The following is a 22,379-nucleotide window of genomic DNA, read 5'->3' on the forward strand; positions in this document are numbered from 1 at the left end:
CATACTTGTGTCAGTTAATTTTGTATGTTTGTGCGGTAAAATGTTGGTTATAAGGGTACACTTCAAGAAATTATTTTTGTACAATTAAAAAATGTTGTGTTTGACATTGACATAAAGTTACTCACGGAAATGGGTATAATTCCGATATATTTCACACGATGTCCGTAATGAGGTTTTACTTATGATTAATGAAAATACAATGTTTATTGCATCATTATAATGATTTTTAATAAGTACCACGCCACCGTTCCTCATTATAGTAAAAACTGAATATTAATTTATAAGATTTATATAAATTTGTCTTTGGTACTTAGGTACACTAACCACAAATGATAATGTAACGCAACCTGTAAGGCTGTAAGTGTAATACCGTAAATGTACTAATTAATTTTTTTATTTCTTGTTCATGTTCTTAAAATTTTTGGATAAAATATTTTATTTTTTTAAAATATGTATTAAATCATAATAATATTTAAACTTTAAAAAAACAAAAAAACAAAAAAAAACAATTTTTTTTTATTTTTTTTTAATGCCAGATCTAAGGTTAAGAAGTATATATGACATTATAAAATATTCATATAACTTATTGTAATAATGTTTTTCTTAAATCTTGCGATTTTGGGTTAAATTGTGTGAATTTAAAAAATCTCCTGCTTTTTGACAAAATCTCCTGCTTTTTCAACACACATCTCCTGCTTTCTCTTGACTAAAGGTTGACAGGTCTGGCATATGTTATTTGTAAATTTTTTATAATGAATACACCTCTTTAAACCATAACTATTTGTATTGGAGCAGGTCTTTAGTGAACATGTCAAATGGTTGGGGTTTTAGCCCCATTATTTCCTTAGCCACTGACAATTACAGAACACTTTCCAAAACATTAATAATTTTCATTTCTCAGTGTTGTACTTGTTTACTATAAATAGCACTGAACATTTTCAAAGTCGTCTCTTAAAATGTCACATGTGTGAAATGAAAACAGTTTTTACTGATCATGTTGGACAGTCGTATATATGAATGGCGCGATCGTCGGACACGGAAACAATCTTTGTTCCTTGTGAGTTGTACTTGGTATTCCAGACCTGAAAGCAAATGAAATAACACTCAACAGAATATAAAAGTCAAATTAAGGATGGTCGAGTGGGCTAGCTTGGGATGTGCAGAAACATTTGCCAAATTATTTATTAAACTTCAATTTTTTTTAAAACTTTTCTATTTTCTAACACAATACCAATTATTACGTGAAATTATCAATTGTTTTAAAAACTGGCAATTGTCAAACTTGGCATGTGACCGAACTAGCCCTGGTGGAGAATCATTGACCACACCAGCATCTTATCAGGAAACCAAGAAAAACATCACAGGTGTCAACAATTAGAATAAACTGTCTTTCAAATATATTAGGTACAGCAGGTTTGTCAAACAAACATGGCTGCCAGCAAATTTCAAAGGCTGTTTTAATTTGAATGATGACTACATTTTACAGATTACATTACAGATTAATAATTTTTTTGATGATGGTGATTGACTTAAGCGGTGATTAGTCGCACTGACTTGTTGCATTTGATCAAATCTTACTGTGCAAACACCTAAATTGTGCTCAAGTCTTACCGATTAGAACATGTCCTATTTCACATGAAACAAGTCGGTGTGACAAATCGCATAATGAGAATGCCGTTTTACAGCCTACTTTGAATATGCAGTTTCCTACATTAAAAATAAGGACCACCTTGGGTACAAAACACTATACAGTGAAACCTCTCAAAACCGGACCCTCTGTAAACTGGAATTCCCTTAAAACCAGACGTTTTTCATGGTCCCTTTTTAAATATCTGTACAGAAGAGAAGCTCTCTAAACCAGATAAATATTAAAACCAGATGCTTTACTTGGTTCCAAGGGTGTCGGGTTTAGAGGAGTTTCACTGTATAATAAAACCCTTCAAACTGGACCCTCGAAAATATGAATTCCCTCATAACCTGACTACATTGTACATGTACCTCTTAAAACGTGGCTTTTACTTGGTCCCTTGGGTGTTTGGTTTAAAGGGCTTTCACAGTATTTGAATTTATAATTTCTCTATACGACACATAGTTTTAAAAAAGTGCATGATGAATGAAGATAAACTACTGTACCTGGTCAGAGTGCTCGTGAAACGTGTGGACACACTGACGTGTTCCAGCATTCCAAACCTTCACCGTCTTGTCAGATGACCTGCAGGATGACAGGATTCAGATATATTATATTTGTATAGTGGAACATATATGTATGGCATAAGTAATGCATATTATGTGTACCGTATTTACTAATGAACTGTCAAGTTGTATCAAATTAACCAATAAATGTACCTAACTTGGAGCCATTAAGGATGAACTGGAACTAGTAAACCTTGTTTTATTAAGAAATAAATGAAAAACAGATAGCTTTATGTATTGTAATAGAAAAGGAAATTTGTGTTTAACATGTACCTCAACACATTGTAAACTAGAGCTATTTGGTGCAACATGGTTATTTTGTTATTTGGCCGAGAGTAAGCCCATTGTGACCACAAAGGCTAATTCTACCAAAACGTAGCAATGTATCTTTTATAAGCACTTGTCCATACACAGGACAGTACATGACACAGCTTTTACGGTATTGGTCATGGTGCACTGGCTCCGATAACAAAAAAAAACGAGGGCAATAGCTCCTAAAAAGTTAAAAGTTTCTTTTGTTTAACAACACCACCAGAACACTTTGATTTATTAATCATCGGCTATGGATGTCAAACATTTGGTCATTTTGGCAAGAGGTTCTAATACCCATCGTAACTCTCTACCACAGAGAAAATGTACATCTCACCTTGGCATGTCACCAAGGATGGTTTGGGAGGGGGGAGATGTATAAACCCCTGTTTGGCAATTATTGTTCTTTTTTGCAGTTCTTTGCCTTCAAAAAATTATTATGAGCCATAAAATGTATTAGGTCATTATGAAAATCGACCCCTTTCAAAAATTCCTCTATAAGTCACTCCCTATAATGATAATCTGGACATCCATGTCGAATTGAGCTTACCCTGTCACAAAGTGTGTGTTGTCTGGACAGAAGTCGACACTCAGTACCCAGTCCCCATGACCAGATAATGTTCCAGCAGGGTTGGCATGTTGGCTGAAATAAAATTATAGTGTAAAGGAGAGTTAAGTTTAAACATATTAAAAAAACAGAAAGTTGCTTTTAGTATAGCACATTAAAAATTCATACAATGACAGTTCTTTTCTTAAAACTGACATAAACTTTTAGCATTATAAAAGAAATTAGATTCTTTAGACATTATTCATTTCATATGCTTAAAAGTAGATTAGCTTTTGATACAATACACTACAAAATTGATAAGCAGTTGTTTTTTGTAAATCGACTGTAAACTCGTGGCTGCTTTCACATCAAATGTTTAGCTAACATTACTGAATATTTTAGTTTTTTCTTTCCATGACTATTTAATCTGAGAAATGTATTCCTTCCTGCTCCCTGGTACTCCCTCTCAACATACAATTAAATGGCTATAATGTGGAATCAATTAATGTTTAAAGACATCCGAGGACAAAATAATTGTTCACTGTGGACTAATTTGAGGGATGGGAGGTGGGGAGGGACAAAGTCTGTTTTGTTTATGACACCACTAGAGCACAATGATTAATTAATCATTGGCTACTGAAAGTCAATCATTTAAAAATTCAGAGGAAATCCATACATTTTTCAATTAGCAACAAAGGGTGATTTATATGCACTTTCCCACATACAAGACAGCACATACACTGTACCACAGCTTTTGATATACCAATCATGGAATGGCTGAAAAAAACAAAGGGGTTTGCTAAGGAGGTTTGATCCTTGATCCAACAACCCAAGAACCTCAGGTGAGTATTTAACCAAGTGAGCTAAATTCTGCCCCTCGGAAGTCAGGTTAATGAATGGAAAAGAAAGATTATTTCACTGGGGTTTTTAAAGGTCAATATGTATGTTTTGAACAGTGTTGATTTAAAGGTCAATATGTATGTTTTGAAGAATGATGACTTGCTGAAAACGTATTCAATGATTCAGTTAACATGAGAAACAAAAATTACAATGTAATCATCACTTACACATCATATAATTTTATGTGACTGTCGTCGGATACTGTAACAAGGAGCTGAGAGTCTGGAGAGAAGCATAAAGACCTGATGGGCATAGCATGACCTGTGTAGAAGAAAACAAAACATATTAAAAGTCAATTGCTGAATGGATCTGGCATGGTGCATATAAAATTTCGAGTCCAGACTCGAGTCTGAGAGGTGAAAGTCATGGCAACGCCATACAAACTGTATGCATGTGACATGATTTGAGACTGAGTCGGGACTCTTAACCGTTTTATAAGCACGGGCCCTAACACTAAACTTATAACACCTTTAGAGTTGACTCAAAAATCTAATAAGAGTCTGAGACTTTAACATCATGGCAACACCACACAAAGTGCATTAATGTGACACTATTAAAGATTGGAGTTTTGACTCAGGTTTTAAAAGCATGGGCCCTGTTATGTACATGTACATGTAGCTTGGCTTAGACTGGTTGAGAGCTTACATGGAGTCACAACAAACAAGAAATGTTTTGGGTTTTTTTTTTATATAATTAAGACCACATAAAATGATTATGATTTAGCCATTTTTGTAGTATAAAGCCCTGCCATTTTATAAGAGGAGTGATTGATAACATGCCCCATACAAGCAAATTAATAACTATTTTATGTGTGCAATGCAAATGCAATTGCTAATTTTATAGTGTTTAGTACTATCAATGCATGCCAGTGGCATATCGATAAAAAGAAAAGGTCCATTGAAAAGCTAAAAGTTGTTTTGTTTACAACACGAGAGCACATTCATTTATTAGTCATCAGCCACTGGATGTTAAACATTTGGTAATTCTGACTCACAGTCACTGGCTGAGATAGAAAACAAATCCAATCAGAGAATGGGTCCACCGAGCAGTTTTGATCCTATGACCCAAGCCCCTCAGACTAATGTTCTACCAACTGACTTACCTGTAGATCCCACCCCAACTTATGTTAAAGGGACTGTTCTGAGTTTGCAGCCATTGTAAGATGTTTGCCATAACAGAGCCTTGTTGACTACTATTTCATACTAAATACATGTTCTTGTTTAGAATACCAGAGTCTGTAAATCAAATGTGTTTGTGGTCGCATACTAATGTTTGTAGCACTCAGTTTTGTTACTTTAATTTGTGATATATATTTTTTCGTATGTACAAAATTATTGAGAGGTAAAATCTGGTTTGGGCTACTACAAGCATTAGGACAACAACAAACACCTTGTAAATACAGACACTGATATTTTAAATATGAAGATGTATTTAAATTGTATGTTACATCATCAGGACTGTCCCTTTAAGGTTCTACATGTATGTTAAGGTGGTTTTGGGGTTCAACACAAAAATATCCAATGTTAAAGCCAACCTTCTAATGTGTGTATGAGTTTCCCTGTTGTGATGTCAAAGATATTCACAATACCATCTAAAGCTCCGGACGCTATAAACCGACCATCTGGACTCTGAAATAAAAAAGAAATACTTCGATATGGTCTTATCAAGGCAAACTAATATATGTTCATATCCTAAGATAAACAGGCACGATAAAAGTGTCATACAAGACAAATTGGAACAAAAGATTATTTTAAAACCACCATCAAACTCCTCATTTGAATTTCTGACCACCAAATACTTTAACCAAAGATTAAACAAATGCATTAGCTTTAATGCCTGCAGGTTGGTATACTCTGTACCAAATAGAATCCCATAACACAAATGTCATACCCATTAAAAAATAAAAGTTTAAATGATTTTTGAAAAGCTGAAAGCTCTATACAGTATATTATACATAAATAAATGTCATTTTTCAATATTTGGTAAACATTATTCAACACACAAAAACTCTGAAATCGGTCAAATTTTTAAAAAATCACATCTCTGCATAGACAACAATGTTAAAGTATATAAAAAATACTATATGCAATATATCATACAAACTTTGACCCATAAATATAAATACTACAACACCTTCCTCAGTTTAATTTCATTTCAATTTATTTTTGTGCTTATATCCAATTAAGGTTCAAGCACACTGTCCTGGACACACACCTCAGCTATCTGGGCTGTGTGTCCAGGACAGTGGGTTAGTTGTTAGTGGTTAGTAGTAAGTGAGAGAGAAGTGGGTGTAGTGGTCTTACACCTACCCACTGAGTTATTAAAACTTGCTCTGGGTGGGAGCCGGTACCGGGCTGTGAACCCTGTACCTACCAGCCTTATTTCCGATGGCTTAACCACAGTGGCATAGCATGGGTTGCCAGCGCACGGGGCAAGGCAAGTATTGCACCCCCTAACCAGAGGACCGTTAACACTCCCCAGAGTCCCTTCCACCAGTCCAGAATTTTGTGCCTGGGGCAACCGCCCCTGTGGCCCCACCTACGCTATGCCACTGCTTAACCACGATACCACCGGGGCCGGTCACCTTCCTCAAAGTATTAAACTGGTACTCTGGATGTGGAAGAACCTCACACAGACACACTTACATAAGCAACACTCAGCGTGAATTTACAGCGAGTATCTAGCGAGGTTTCCTTTCTTCCCGAGTCAATTCCAAACAAGTTGATTTTGCCCGTGTGACTTCCTGCAGCCAGGAACCTGGAGTCTGGTGATATTCCTATTGTCCAAGCATCAACTGAGAAAGAAAATCAAAATAAAACATATAAATATATCAGCCAGTTAATATTGGTCTAAATATTGGTCTACTGAAGTCATTGCTGTCCATCTATGTACATGTATGTACATATACAAGTACACAGATAACCGTCTCTTAAAGACACAGTCCCTAGTTTTAACTCATAAAAATGGACACTAAGTTTAGTTCATCTACAAAAATGTAACACATTTAGATAAAGTTACAACAGAGTGAAAGAAGAGTTTGTGATGTTAAAACCAGGAAATATCCTTTAAAAAATAAGACCAGAACTCGAATCAATAACTACTACTTCTCAGATGCACATACATTTTTAAAAATATGAAAAAATGAATTTTGTGGTATTAAAAACAATAGGATGACCAGAAACACTTTGGTTCTATGGAAAAGGATAATCTAAAGAATAAAATGTAAGTAATGTTTGATTTCAGTGATCATAAATGGCTAAAATAGTGAAAAATATGCTGTAGTGTTTAAAAACTAGGATCTGTCCCATTAAATGATAATTATGTGTAATGTAAATCATATTCAATATCAAGTGTACTACATGTATATGTATATAGAACCAAATAATTGTTGGTAAAATTCAAATACCTAAGCAGGGTTTCAGCTGTTGTGTGTCAAATATAGATTCTGAATTAAACATTGAATCAGGAAATATACACATGTACACTAAATAATAAATTTTTCAAAAAGATAATTTAAGAATTACATGTAAGATATTTTATTAGCCTTTGGTTGGATTTTGTTCAACTGAATATACTACGCCACTGTTCACCAAAATGCAAGTACATGTACATTGTTTGGTTTTTAAAAAGGTAATATGATGGCAAAACAAATTAATAATTTTGTTCTACTATGTAGAATTTTAACAAACATCATAGAAACTGGTTCCAGGTGATCAACAATAAAGTAACCACTACTATTGCCTAGCTGACATCACAATACTGACCAGTATAAGTACAAGCCAACCACAAAACATTAGTAAATATTATATATGTGTGTAAATTATATATATATAATTATACACCTGTGAGATTGAAAGTATAAATTTATATATCCATCTGTAAAACATACCTGGGCCTGCATCAATACTTTTAGCCAGTTTTCCTGATTCCAGATCCCAAACTTTGATGTGTCCGTCTAAACTTGCAGAAACCGCCACTGAGTGTGTTAAGGAGCATTTGTCATCACTAGAAGTTTACTACCAGTTTATATTAATAATCCCAATAGTGTACCAAAATGTGTTATCTTAAGACCTTCACCTTGTCATGAAAAAAAAATTGATGGGTACAATTAAGTGCTCCCTTATCTTAGCATAACTACACTGTACATGTAAGTTAGGGGAGCAATTAATTGCACCCATCAATTTTGTTTAAAGATATTATATTGATACCATATAAATTCACATGCTAAGGGGAACTAAAAATTACTGTCTTTGAACTAGTATCAGAGGAGTGATGGGGAGCATGAGCAAGGTCTTTAACTTCTAAATCACAAGAATGTCAAGAACACATTAATGCATCATTAATAAACAAAGATCCTTAAGGTTGGTGCTATCAACGTCTCAGTCCGAAACCCAACAAATACAAATACCTGATGGAGAAAATTCTCACTGTATCATATAACATCATTTACTAGATGCAAAATATAAACTCATTTGAAAAAACATAAAATTCAAGGACATTTCTTTTTTCCAGGACATAAAATGTTCAATCAATGAATGTTTTTATAATAAATTGTTGTCTGAATTTAGACAGGTTATGAGAAAAGCAAAAGTAAAGATGCGAACCAAATAAACCACCAAATGTTTTGCCTAAATTTCCAGGTCACAATAAAATGTTTTGCTTTTTCGAGGACATTCGAGGCCTGGATATTAAAATTATAAAATCCAAGGACATTCCAGGATGCGTAAGAACCCTACAAACACATCATGATGCTTTTGAGTGTGCATCAACTAGCATGACTCATTAGACTGCGGAATGACCTAATTACACATGGTCACTACCGGTAGTATATAGTTTTAGCAACAACAACATGTTATATAAATGTATATAACCAGAACATATGATAGCAAATTAAAGAATACAGGTTCCCTCTGGGTTTATGTCAACTGACAAAACGCCCAACTGATGTCCTTCCAGCACATGCCTCAATTCTAATTTGTCATCTGTCCTGCAAAAAAAGGAACCCAACACAAATCAATACCAATACATGTATAATAATTTCCACAGTAAGGTATCTTCAAAAATGCATGTAACAGTTACAGTAAAAAAAACAAAAAACATATAAATGTCTATTATGCATCGCAACACTGATGCTCAAGTTACTGTTTTATTGTAGATTTACATGTAGTGATGTGGTCACAATACATATATACAAGTACATTTAACACAAAGAACAGCATTCAAATATTTTGTTATCAATCAAATTTCACCCCCTAAGATAAAAACAGGTACATGTTTTAAAATCACGATAAGTATATAATATGTATATAAATTATTAACATTATGTGACATGTACATGTATGTATAACAAAGTATAACAAAACAACATAAGCACTTACCACTTCCATACTTTGACAGTATCATCTAGAGAGCCTGCGATGATGTATGTATAACAAAGTATAACAAAACAACATAAGCACTTACCACTTCCATACTTTGACAGTATCATCTAGAGAGCCTGCGATGATGTATGTATAACAAAGTATAACAAAACAACATAAGCACTTACCACTTCCATACTTTGACAGTATCATCTAGAGAGCCTGCGATGATGTATGTATAACAAAGTATAACAAAACAACATAAGCACTTACCACTTCCATACTTTGACAGTATCATCTAGAGAGCCTGCGATGATGTATGTATAACAAAGTATAACAAAACAACATAAGCACTTACCACTTCCATACTTTGACAGTATCATCTAGAGAGCCTGCGATGATGTATGTATAACAAAGTATAACAAAACAACATAAGCACTTACCACTTCCATACTTTGACAGTATCATCTAGAGAGCCTGTGATGATGTATGTATAACAAAGTATAACAAAACAACATAAGCACTTACCACTTCCATACTTTGACAGTATCATCTAGAGAGCCTGCGATGATGTATGTATAACAAAGTATAACAAAACAACATAAGCACTTACCACTTCCATACTTTGACAGTATCATCTAGAGAGCCTGTGATGATGTTATCTGTGCCTTCTTTCTCATTCCGTGCCCAGGCACAACTCCAGATGCTGTCATCATGAGCTACCAACGTAAATTTATTAAATGTACACACATAATAACCAGCCTTTTTATGTACAATAAAGTACACACGAAGATACATAGTTGCATGTACATACAAAGATTAAAAAAGATAAAGGTACATGTTTGTCGAGTGAAAATGGAAGGTCTTACCAAACACAATTTATTATGAGTGGCTCTAAAATTGCCTTTAAGTTAACATAAACAACTTATTTTTAAAAGTGGGTCTAAAACTTCATGTGTACATGTATATAGTCAGAAAACTTAGAAAGGACTTCTTAGAAGGCAGGGAGAGATGCTTTCTTTAACTACATGCTGAACACATTTGTATTTATGATTGAGAATAACACACGTCCAGATGTTAAATACTGGCAGATAATGTACACCAGGTGTGAACATTTTGCTGTCATTGATCTTTACTGACAGCATTTTATCCAATTCCAATGGCACAAGTGCCGTTGGTGATGTTGGCAAGTGCCGTCAATGTCATCGTTAAGATTGAGCCCTGGAATATGTATTTATTCTCTCTTCCTCAGATATATGGAACAGAGCTATTCCATGAAAGAAAGCGATGTAAGAAATTTCTATCCTACATGGGATATCACATGCACTCATTTAACATGATGTCATTGGTAATTTGTAAACTGATGGCGAGTGTTCTGTATTGTGATTGGTTAATTATATTCTTTTTCCGGGATCAAATGAAAATAACACCCGGAAAGCTAATGACCCTCGGTGGTTAAAATTTTGACCATGGGACTCGGCAAGCTTCATCCCAGGTCGAAATTTCTACCACCTCGTGTGTACTTTTTTATATATATCTCCCACATGACCACATATGATGGGGTCTTATAATATGTAATTGTTACTGTTAGTTGTTATGTTATGTACACTGGCATCATACTCAGGATAGACCATTCAAAAACTGATAAAATGTAATTTAAATAAAATTATACAATCATGAACGTAAACTTCACATGTTTAGTATGTGCAATATAGTGTTTACAAACAATGGTAATGTTTAGTATGTGCAATATAGTGTTTACAAACAATGGTAATGGCCAGTACATAAGAAAAATTACCTTGCTCTTGCTTAAAGACAATGGAATACTGAAAATACAAAATAATATAAATAATTTAATAAATTAAAATGCATTTTTAAAGCAGCAGCTAGATTTTGTTTTATGATAAATAACACACGATTTTTATACACCTCATTCACCTGCATTCATAGATCTACATGTATAACAAATTATGTAGGTATACATGTACATCATACATAGATGTATTCACACACACACATACACACGCACAAACACACACAAGGGCACAATACACCCTACCTCTGGGTGAGCAAAACATTTTGCAAAATTGTCTATTAAACGTTAAAAATTGCAGAAATCAAGTTATTTTCTAAATATTTTACATTACACTGTTGTTTTGTCTCCATGTCAGATACACAAATCAAAGTTCAATAAATTCATGTGAAGCCCAAATATGTTACAAGGTTAACCAATAAGTTTTAAAATTTAGAGCTGCAAACCATTTCAAAATAATATTTTCGAGACTGATCTCAGACATTTAAAAAATACACATGTATGATATCTTAAAAATTGCAAATTAATTTTAGAAATTACAATCTGGAATATCAATGTAGTACAGAATAATTCTAAGCACACATCACTGATTACCTATGCAAATATAACAGTAGGTAACTGAACAGTCGGATACCATACACTGTACATTGTGTATCTGTAGGCAGGACTCAAATTTAAGAATTTGTAGGAAGGACTCAAATTTAAGGATTTGTAGCCCACAATAATAATATTATTTTAAAAACATTACCATGAGTGAAACAGCGCACTGACGGAAATTTTTAGCCTGCATATAGCAGAGCTTTTTTTAAATCGACTCAAATCAACATAACTGAAAGGTTAAAGAATATTGTTCTGTATGCACGTAGACATATTTCATACGCACAAATGTTAAATACTAGTTAGCAGATAATATACACCAGGTACACATATATATATATATATATATATATATATATATATATATAGTTTAACATCATTGAGGAATTTTATCAATGTTAGAAATGATGCTCCTGACCTACAGTAATTTATATATCTCAACGATAGCATAGAATATTGACAACTGTCCAAATGTCCATGTATCAACATGTAGCTCTTAAACAGCAAAGTACTTGGCCTAGCTAGAGTGAGAGGCCTACCAAAGCTATAATCCAATTTTAATTACAAATCAACAAATTTAAGGCAGTAGGTCAACTAACCCCATGCTGTTTAATTAACTCACCCAAAATTTGTATCAACTCGCCCCAATGATTGGTCAACTCGCCAAAATCTATCGTTATTACATGTAGTAACTACATGTATATGTATGCAAAGTTTAAATTAATTGGAATTGATAGATGCAAGGAAGGAAATGTTTTATTTAATGACGCACTCAACACATTTTATTTACCGTTAAATATGGTGTCGAACATATGGTCAAGGACCACACAGATATTGAGAGGAAACACGCTGTCGCCACTTCATGGGCTACTCTTTTCAATTAGTAGCAAGTGATCTTTTAGGAGTCCGGCGATTTCGCCACCAGTCGATCTCGCTGTAAATTCCATATACTGCTGGGCGAAATCGCCGTACTCTATATACATATATGCAGACGGGAATGTCACTGTTTATTACAATAAATTGGTTATTATAATAATATTTAATTAATGTTTTGGGTTTGATACTGTTCTTTATTCCCAAGCTTTTGTTTTTTCTGTCATTGCTTTTGTTCGGTTTACTTCATATCAGCAAGGTTGGGCGAGATCGCCGACGTTTTGTGTACCATTTCATTGTACACTTACTTATTGTTTGAGAACATATTAATGTAACAAATTAATATTATTATTAATAAACATATCACATAGGCCTACATCATAGTTCCCTACGTCAAGCTTAATTGTTTAGAACATTTATTAAGCAGAAATAGCGACAGTCCCTTCAATTTACATACTCTATGTACATACACCCCAAAGTAGCCTAAGTCCGGACAAAACTATGGCGATTTCGCCCAGCTTCAACCAGCAGGGGCCTTACGGCGATATACAGCGATTTCGCCCAGCTTCGATCTGCAGAATACAAACACTAGCTAACACTTTAACAGGCAAAGACAGAAAAAAAGGACACATCACATTTGATTTGAACATTGTTCGTATCATTTCATGCCATAAATGATAAGATTTAAATGCAAACGATGGAACACGGAAGGAAAACGTGTCGGCAATCTCGACCAACAATGGCGGAGTAAACAGAAAGAAAAAAATATATATATATAAACATCCACACAATGAGTTTATAAGGTAATTAATGTTAGTAATATAAACATTTTAAATAATAAAATTCCTCTTTAGTTAGATATATACAGTACGGCGATTTCGCTCAGCAGTATGTGGAATTTACGGCGTGGCGAGATCGCCTACTTCATCTTTTATATACTCTTCAAAAAAAGAAACGCAAAAGGGTACAAATGGGTTATAACTCCTATTTTATGTTTCCTACCGGTTCATGCTTTGTGAATATAAGGTCATTGCATGTCCCAAACACATTCCCACGGTTACATTCGATAAAACGCAGCTACTGTACAATAAAGTTCCAAAATGTGAATATTCGCAAAAACGCAGCCACGTGCAAACCATGTCACCACTGCACGTGCGTTGTCTGCACGTGCAACATGAACACCGACAGTATAAAAGTGCAGGGTGTTCGCTTGCCTGGCCTCTGTATCTGGCCGACAGTTGACAATCCAGGACATGCCACGTCTCAGTGAACCGCAGAGAAACAATGCCATCGGCCGACTAGACGCAGGCGAATCCAGAACGGCCGTTGCCAGGGCATTCCATGTGTCCCCAAGCACCATCTCCAGACTGTGGGACCGTTACCAGCAACATGGATCAACACGTGACCTCCCTAGATCCGGTCGACCACGGGTCACTACCCCCGGGCAGGACCGCTACATCCGGGTACGCCACCTTCGGGAACGATTGACTACTGCCACCTCCACAGCCGCAGCAATACCAGGTTTGCGCAGGATATCCGACCAGACCGTACGGAACCGCCTACGTGAGGTAGGAATTCGTGCCAGACGTCCAGTTCGAGGTGTCATCTTAACACCACAACACCGTCGACTCCGACTGCAGTGGTGCCAGATTCATCGACAATGGCCTCAACTGCGATGGAGACAGGTGTGGTTCAGTGACGAGTCCCGATTTCTGCTCCGACGTCATGATGGAAGATGTCGCGTGTATAGGCGTCGTGGTGAACGTTATGCGGCAAACTGCGTGCAGGAAGTGGCCAGATTCGGCGGGGGTAGTGTCATGGTGTGGGCAGCCATCTCACACACTGGCAGAACTGACCTGGTCCACGTGCAGGGCAACCTGAATGCACAGGGCTACACTGACCAGATCCTCCGGCCACACATCGTTCCAGTTATGGCCAACGCCAACGCAGTGTTCCAACATGACAACGCCAGGCCTCACACAGCACGTCTCACAACGGCTTTCCTACAGAACAACAACATTAATGTCCTTCCTTGGCCATCGATATCACCGGATTTGAACCCAAATGAGAATCTATGGGACGAGTTGGACCGACGCCTCCGACAGCGACAACCACAGCCCCAGACCCTGCCCGAGCTGGCAGCAGCCTTGCAGGCCGAGTGGGCCACCATCCCCCGGGACGTCATCCGTACTCTGGTTGCTTCAATGGGCAGGCGGTGCCAGGCAGTTGTCAACACACGCGGAGGCCACACCCGGTATTGACTCCAGATGACCTTGACCTTGGTGGTGTGTCCTATCACTTACTCACAATGGACTAGAGTGAATTGTGAACAATCCTGCAACATTTGGTAATTATCGGACTCACCATTCAATAATTAAATCAATTCTCCAAATGTTACGACAATGTGGTTTTGCGTTTCTTCTTTTGAAGAGTATATATATATATATATATATATATATATATAGATATATATGCACCATCCCACAGACAGGATAGTATATACCGCTGCCTTTGTTACACTAGTTGTGGAGCACTGGCTGGCAAGAGAAATAGCCCAATGGTCCCACCTACGGGAATTGATCCTAGATCCATCATGCATGAGCCTGAAGAGGTATGTCCCACCCCTCTAGCTGATCTATGCAAGATGTATTACTTTAAGTGTTGGAGGATTCAGTGCCCCCTACTAAGTACTTCCTGCAGTTATTCAATATTAGGATCAACCTAGTCCAAGTACTCTGTCTGTAAAAGAGCTAGACAGACATTTGCCGTTATCATTTGCACAGTTAACAACACTGACCGTCAGAGACCAATGTATATAAATGGTACTGGCGTTTCATGGTAAAATGTCGAGTTCCAAGGTAAAATAAACAACTAACATGACACATCAAATTATGTAGTAGAATGCTATCATCACAGTAATGGACAGTGAAGTGTGATTGGGACAAGATAACCAATCATAGCGGCGAGTTGACCAACATTCGACAAAAAGGAAACACGGTAACACAACAAATTCAAGTAATTTTAAGCTAGTTTGGCATTATTCTCTACATTTAAATGCAATATGCATGTCCTTTTTAAAATTATACATATTGCATCTACAAATACAGCTCATAAACCAAAATAAGCTATCGCACATGGTATTACCGAGCTCATTTTTGTACAAGCGCAAACGGTTGTTGTCCACAAAGCAACATGCAAGAGAATTTATATAAATTCACAAATTAACGGAAGACATAGAATTAAACAAAATATATATATATTAAACAGCTAAATGTGTCGTGTATAATATTCTAAAATAAACAACCCTATTAAATGTGTTTCTGTACGAATATAAATGAATTTGTGAGTTTAGTGTTACTTCTATATTATTCACCAATCCTTATTCGAAATATTAAATAAATACCATTTTTCGGACAGGCATCTGTCATGGCGTAGGTTGATAACAACAAATCCATTCACCGTTTGATTTACTGAATTTGAGGTTATTTGCTTCATTGTGTTTACGATTTGTTTATAGAAATAGTATTTAGAGTGTTTTACCGTGTTATTCAATGTATTTGACTTTAGTATAAATTATGTTTTATCTTTTGTTTTGTAAATAACCATCGTGCCATTCTAAGATTCTTGGACTTGGCATCGTTTGTTTTGTTTAACGACACCACTAGAGCACATTGATTTATTAATCATCGGCTATTGGATGTTAAACATGTGGTCATTTTTACACAGTCATAGAGAGGAAACCTGCAACATTGTTCCATTAGTAGCAAGGACAGAAAAATAGCCTAATGGGGCCTACCGATGGCGATCGATCCTAGATTGACCATGCATCAGGCATGCACTTTATGAAGTTTATCACTGGGCTATATCCCGACCCACATGTCATTGCGGCAGACCCAGTGGTCCAGTTTTATGGCTCAAGCTGTATGCATGTACACAAATTCTCTTGAATCACGGCCTCAATTGATTCGGGGCATTTGGAATTTTCCCACTTTTTAAAAACAATATGCAACCGTGTATACGTTTTCATTATACCATTAGAAGTGCTAAGTGTGGACCATGGTCAGGTCAGGTTTAACGTGCACATTCAGAACAAGCTGTTGTAGCACACGCCTGTCCTGGACACAGGTGCCGGCCTCGGCCGGCTCCTCCATCCAGGACAGGAAAGGGTTGCGTTGGAGGGGGGACCACCTGCACTAGCAGGTGCAAGGGAGCACCAGCAGTCTGACCATAGCCGGTAACAGGCGGAAGGTGGTATGGTGCTGTGGAATTTGGAATGATTAAGCCAAAGAGGATGGCCCCGGGTGTGCACTTTTGATGAAGGAATTTAGGCACAATTTTGAACAGTCAGCCAAAAGATAAAGATAAGGAGCTACATGTATGTATAGTTTTAGACATTAGTAAGCCGAGAGTAGCTTGTGTGGACCATCCCAAGAAAAATTACCCAGGGACAAATGTGGTCATTGTAACGAGGTCTGACTGTGTATATATATACTGAACCGCAAAAGAAACGCGAGATTTTTAAATGTCATTTCTATATGGTAAATTATAACAATTTATTTCTGGGATGTAACTGTCAATATTACAAGACATGCTGGTTTATGACTGAGACCCAAATTGCAGGTACCCTTTCAACTTTCCATGAAACGACACGCCAAAACGCACCTGTCTCGAAGGCCGTGGGTGGCAGTCGCAAACAATTGTCATGAAAACCGAAATGCACGTGCATCTCGTGGAGGTTATGGGTATAAAAACCAACTTGAACCGCGTTCCTGGCATTCGTAATTTGCACGTATCAGGTATGACCCGATTGTCAGCAGCGCAGAGAGAACGAGCTATCGGCCGATTGCAAGCCAGGTAGCGTGCCCTGGTTGTTGCTAACGCTTACAATGTCCATGTCAGCACCATCCATCGTCTACAGCTGCGGTACATCAACACCAACAGCACTGCAGACAGTCACCGCAGCGGGCGCCCCCGGGTGACCACGCCCAGGCAGGACCGCTACATCAACCGGCAACACCTCCATGATCGCTTCAGAACGGCCAGCATGACAGCTCGCGCGACCATTGGCACTGGACAGCGACCCATCAGTGACGACATGGTACGACGTCGACTGGCCGCCAACAACCTGTTTTGCCGACGTCCCGCTCGAGGACCTGTCCTCACCGCCCGCCACCGTCAGACACGACTACAGTGGGCTACACAGCACCAACATTGGCGGCATCAACAATGGAGGTTGATAGTCTTCTCTGACGAGAGCCGGTACTGCATTTCCAACTCGGATGGCAGAGTGAGGGTGTGGCGTAGGAGGGGTGAACGCTACAGAGATGCATGTGTCCTGGAGAGAGACCCGTGGGGTGGCCAAAGCATCATGGTTTGGGGTGCTATAGGCCTGAATCAGAGAATTGGGCCCCATTTGTTCCAAAATGTTGGTGCAGGCAGAGGGAATGGCATCACAGCGCAGCGCTACGTTGACCAGATTCTAACACCTCACATAGTGCCCTTCTTCACGCGTCACCATAACCACGTGTTCCAGCAGGATAATGCTCGCCCCCACACGGCCAGGATCACCATGGACTTCCTGCGTCAGCACAACATCAGAACCATGCCGTGGCCGGCTCTCAGCCCTGATTTGAACCCGATTGAACACCTGTGGGATGAAATCCAGAGACGGCTTAACCAGGTGGTCCCACGGCCGACAACTCGTGTGCAACTGGAGGCAGCTTTCCTGAGGGTGTGGGCACAGGTGCCAATGGCTTTTGTGAACCGCCTCGTGCACTCCATGTACCGACGGTGTATGGCCGTTTTGAACACCCAGGGAGGACATACACGGTATTGAACATGTCACGCCCTACAATCTCGATGTGCTGGATCCCCCCACTACCTGAACACAGGCAAACGACCCAGAGACTGTGGTCAAAGTGCATCCAATAAATTGACTTTATCAGATTTTTCAAAATTTATCTTTGATATTAATAAATTGAAACATATTTTCTCAGCCACACATGTGTCGCGTTTCTTTTGCGGTTCAGTATATATATATATATATATATATATATATATATATATATATATATATATATATATATATATATATATATATATATATATACATACTGTATATAAATGATAATTTATACAGCTGAATTATATGATCTTTAAATTACAGAGCTCAGTATAATGTCTGATATAGAAGAAGTACCACTGGATGATATTGTTCCTGTGGTCCCTGTTGTTGAGATCTCCACTAACCAGCACAGATCATCTCACCGCTCCAGATCGCCCGCTCATCGCAGGCCGTCATCTCGATCTAGGAGGTCGCCGGTTTACTCTGATCGCGGCGATTATTCCGATGAACTTACAGAGTGAGTCAGTTGTTATTGCACACAGATTACACAGATCAAATATGTTCAATCAGGGCTTCTAGAATTTTTATAAAATCCACCAGCCATGGGATCAGTTATTTAAAAAATTTACTGGCCACGATTTTTATAAAATCCACCAGCCATGGGATCAGTTATTTAAAAAATTTATTGGCCACGATTAAAAATTCACTAGCCCTAATTTACTTAAATTTAATACAGTTTTACTAAATAATAGTAATAATCAAATATGTTACCAAAAGATGGAGATAGAGATTAAAAACACTAACATTGTGTGTGTGTGTGTGGGGGGGGGGGGGAGGGTTGAGGTGTGGGCAGGATATTCATATTTAGAAAATAGACTTAACTGCAACATTTGAACCCAAAAATGCACTAGCCGTCGGGCATGGCAATAGTAGTTATTTACTAGCCCAACATTAAATATCACTAGCCATGGGAGTGGGGCTACCATAATCTAGAAGCCCTGTCAATGTTGTGTGTGACTGAGAATTCCAGCTAAGGCTACATGTACGTAGCTCTGGGTATGCAAAACATGTCTCCATATTATTTCAAAAAGTGCAGAAATCCACCATTATTTTCCAACAAAATATAAATCATAACATGAATTTTTTTCGCATAATTAAAATAAAATTTGCCAGTTGTGTTTAAAATTCTCACTTGGTGAATTTGGCAAGTGGCAGATCGAGCTACTTGTAGCTGTGCATTGAGGCCTCGGAAAATTGCAAGAATGATCAATGGTTTTGTATGTTCAAATAAAAATGTGCATAACTCAGTTTTTGTTCACACATAAATTTTGGACATCCTTTGCATGGTCATGACATGTGACACACCAAAAATAGATAAATGGTTTATGATGCAAATTTAAAATTCACAAGAGGCCTGCCAGTTTCAGGTATCTTGTTTAAGAGGCCTTTTCAAAGTTTATCAACATTTTCATGAGTACAATGTGTATTTAGGCTACCATACGCTGGGGGAGGAAATGGTGCTAATGCTAGTGTATGCTTTTCAGGTACTAGTGTACCAAATATCTCGCTGTGACAACATTCAAACTATACCTAACTTTGAATGTTACATTAAATAAGACCACATTTGCCATGCTATAGTGATATACATTTACCTGTATATGACTAAATATAAGAACTCGGCTCTATAATTTACTATAAACACACAGTAACACATGATTTTGTTTGTTAATGAATATATTTCATCTTGCAATAGGTGGGAAAATGGCACAATACATACATGTAGCAACATATACACTGTACATGTAACTAGTGACTGCTTTTGTTAATAAATATGGTCAAACAGTCATTCTAGAGTTGTATCCCCTTGATTGTGTTACATGCATATGTGCACAGCTCTGATCATGGGTACCAAAAGTGTTACATGAAGGTCAAAAAAAAAAAAAATTTAATCAAGATATTTATTGTATTAATTGTAAGAGTTATGAATATACTACATACATTTTTATAAAGTAGACCTTGGAGATGTGTATTTTGACTTTGAGAGGATGTGAAATACACTGAACTGAGAAAGTTATGCATATAACATGGTGTCCTTAATCTGTATATTAACAAGTTGGTAAAGGCGCAAACAAACATAATGACACAAAGAACATTTTAAATCAAAAGCTCTTTATTCATAGTTGCTATTTCAGATAACTTTATTAGGAAGATAATACTGGGAAAGATGATAAAAAAAAGACACCGTTATATGCGGAACATGCACAATTTTTTATATTTGCTAGTTACAAAATATGACAATATTTTTATATTATACTGGGAGAAAGCAATTTTCTCGTATACAAAGATTTGTTGTTACACATAGCCAGTCAATATCCTTATGCCTTATAGTAAAAAATCGATTTAAATAACACGTGATCCGCATATAACTTGGACACAATGCAAAAAATAAAGCAAAAATAAAAACAGAATGTAGAAGTTAAAAGCTTATTTTCAGTATTTTAGCCTGAGAAAGTGTGCAATCATCATTACTTACCTCACTGATGGTGGTTTAGTAATAATAATTGAAGGTTCCACAGGAACAACCTGTGATGTCACACTTGTGACATAACTGAATTTTCAAGTTTACAACTCTGTGGTAATACAACAGTGACACATTTTTTACTCTTCAGAAAGCAAGCATGAGTCACCCTTAATCGCCTGCTTTAATTATAAGTTTTTGTTTCATTTTGTCTTTAAAAGAGTAACCGTCTGTTTGGACATCACAGGTTATTCCCTTTTAGTCATTCGTACATAATATTTGAGGTAATACAATCCTATGTAATGGTAAGAATATAATGTCAATTTGATATATGTATAAAAACAACAACATATAAACACAGCACCTAGCAACCAATATTTGTTTGAGTAACCTATTTTAACTGGTTTATACATAGCTAGCATATTTCCTACTAAAGTTTCAGATATCCCTGTGAGGTACGAATAACATTTTATATTGCTGAAGTGGTTTGTAGTTAGGAGTATATTCTTCAAATATAGGTTAGAGCAGATAATTGAAAAATATGGTACCTTCACTTGTCATCATTATTACATTGAATGTACCTAAATTAAATATGCTCTTTATATTGGTTCAAAACTTATTACAAAAAGATCAATATTTCCATGAAATAAAGCCTGAGCCATCCAGGAGCTATATGTAATAGGAAAACACACACCGGCAGGAAGAATATGCACATTACAATCAAAACTAAAACTAAAAATAATATTCATTCACTAAAGAACAGCCAGAATTAACTTTCAGGAAATAGTGTCCTTTTGAATCAATTGTCAAAATAGAAATGTCCGCGTCTGTTGAACCGTGGTTCTGGCAATATATTCAGGATTTCATGAAACAGCACAATAGACTCGTCTTCAATTGCAGGGTAAACATAGAAATCCCCTTGTGTCTTCCGGAGAAAGCTGACATGTGCTTTTTCTTCTTGGCGCATCACATTCTTGACCTGAAAAAAAAAAAATTTGATACCAATTCAAAAGTTTCAAATTAACAAACCAATATCTTACTTCCTGTTAAATACATTATTATTAGGACAAGTTCAACATTAAATGCCTCCCACACTCCTCCTCAGTTTTCTTTCTCATATCACACAACTTAAGAGTTAAGTTTCTTTTTTGTTTAACAACTCCACTAGAGCACATTGATTTATTAATCATTGGCTATTGGACATCAAACATTTGTCAATTGTGACAAGTAGCCTGAGGAAACCCGCTACATTTTTTCTTATAGCAAGGGATCTTTTATATGCACTTTCCCTTAGACAGGATAAAAGGAAGAAGACATGAACTCAGATTTACCTGCACTCAAGAGCTGTAGTATTTATTAATGAGCCTTAGTCTTTGAAAATTACAATTTACAAAAAACAACAACTTACAAATGCAACAAAAACT

At 36.7% G+C, this 22,379-nt stretch overlaps 2 protein-coding genes across 3 annotated transcripts in view; one reads left to right on the forward strand and one right to left on the reverse strand.

Annotated features, from left to right (window-relative positions):
- Positions 1-897: 897 nt before the first annotated feature.
- On the reverse strand, positions 898-15,787 carry LOC121379092 (WD repeat-containing protein 61-like). Of its 2 annotated transcripts, XM_041507558.1 has the most exons (11): positions 15,737-15,787; positions 11,108-11,135; positions 9,923-10,028; positions 8,851-8,936; positions 7,839-7,925; positions 6,595-6,743; positions 5,484-5,577; positions 4,117-4,210; positions 3,053-3,145; positions 2,134-2,212; positions 898-1,082 (listed from the first exon to the last, which is right to left on the reverse strand). In XM_041507558.1, exons 1-11 carry the CDS (start codon positions 15,743-15,745, stop codon positions 993-995), a joined length of 915 nt encoding a protein of 304 aa, XP_041363492.1. In that variant the 5' UTR covers positions 15,746-15,787; the 3' UTR covers positions 898-992. The 2 variants fall into 2 exon arrangements, with proteins under 2 accessions (XP_041363492.1, XP_041363493.1); XM_041507559.1 differs by lacking the exons at positions 9,923-10,028; positions 11,108-11,135; positions 15,737-15,787 and adding an exon at positions 9,753-9,877.
- A 219-nt stretch (positions 15,788-16,006) lies between these two features.
- Positions 16,007-22,379, forward strand: part of LOC121379984 (tetratricopeptide repeat protein 23-like) — a 35,413-nt gene continuing 29,040 nt past the window's right edge. Inside the window, exons 1-2 of the mRNA XM_041508692.1 lie at positions 16,007-16,073; positions 18,759-18,954. Of these exons, the coding sequence (XP_041364626.1) occupies positions 18,770-18,954 (185 nt within the window). The 5' untranslated portion in view covers positions 16,007-16,073; positions 18,759-18,769. The remainder of the gene's footprint in view (positions 16,074-18,758; positions 18,955-22,379) is intronic.

This window comes from Gigantopelta aegis, chromosome 8 (assembly GCF_016097555.1).
Source record: "Gigantopelta aegis isolate Gae_Host chromosome 8, Gae_host_genome, whole genome shotgun sequence".
Classification (NCBI taxonomy): domain Eukaryota; kingdom Metazoa; phylum Mollusca; class Gastropoda; order Neomphalida; family Peltospiridae; genus Gigantopelta; species Gigantopelta aegis.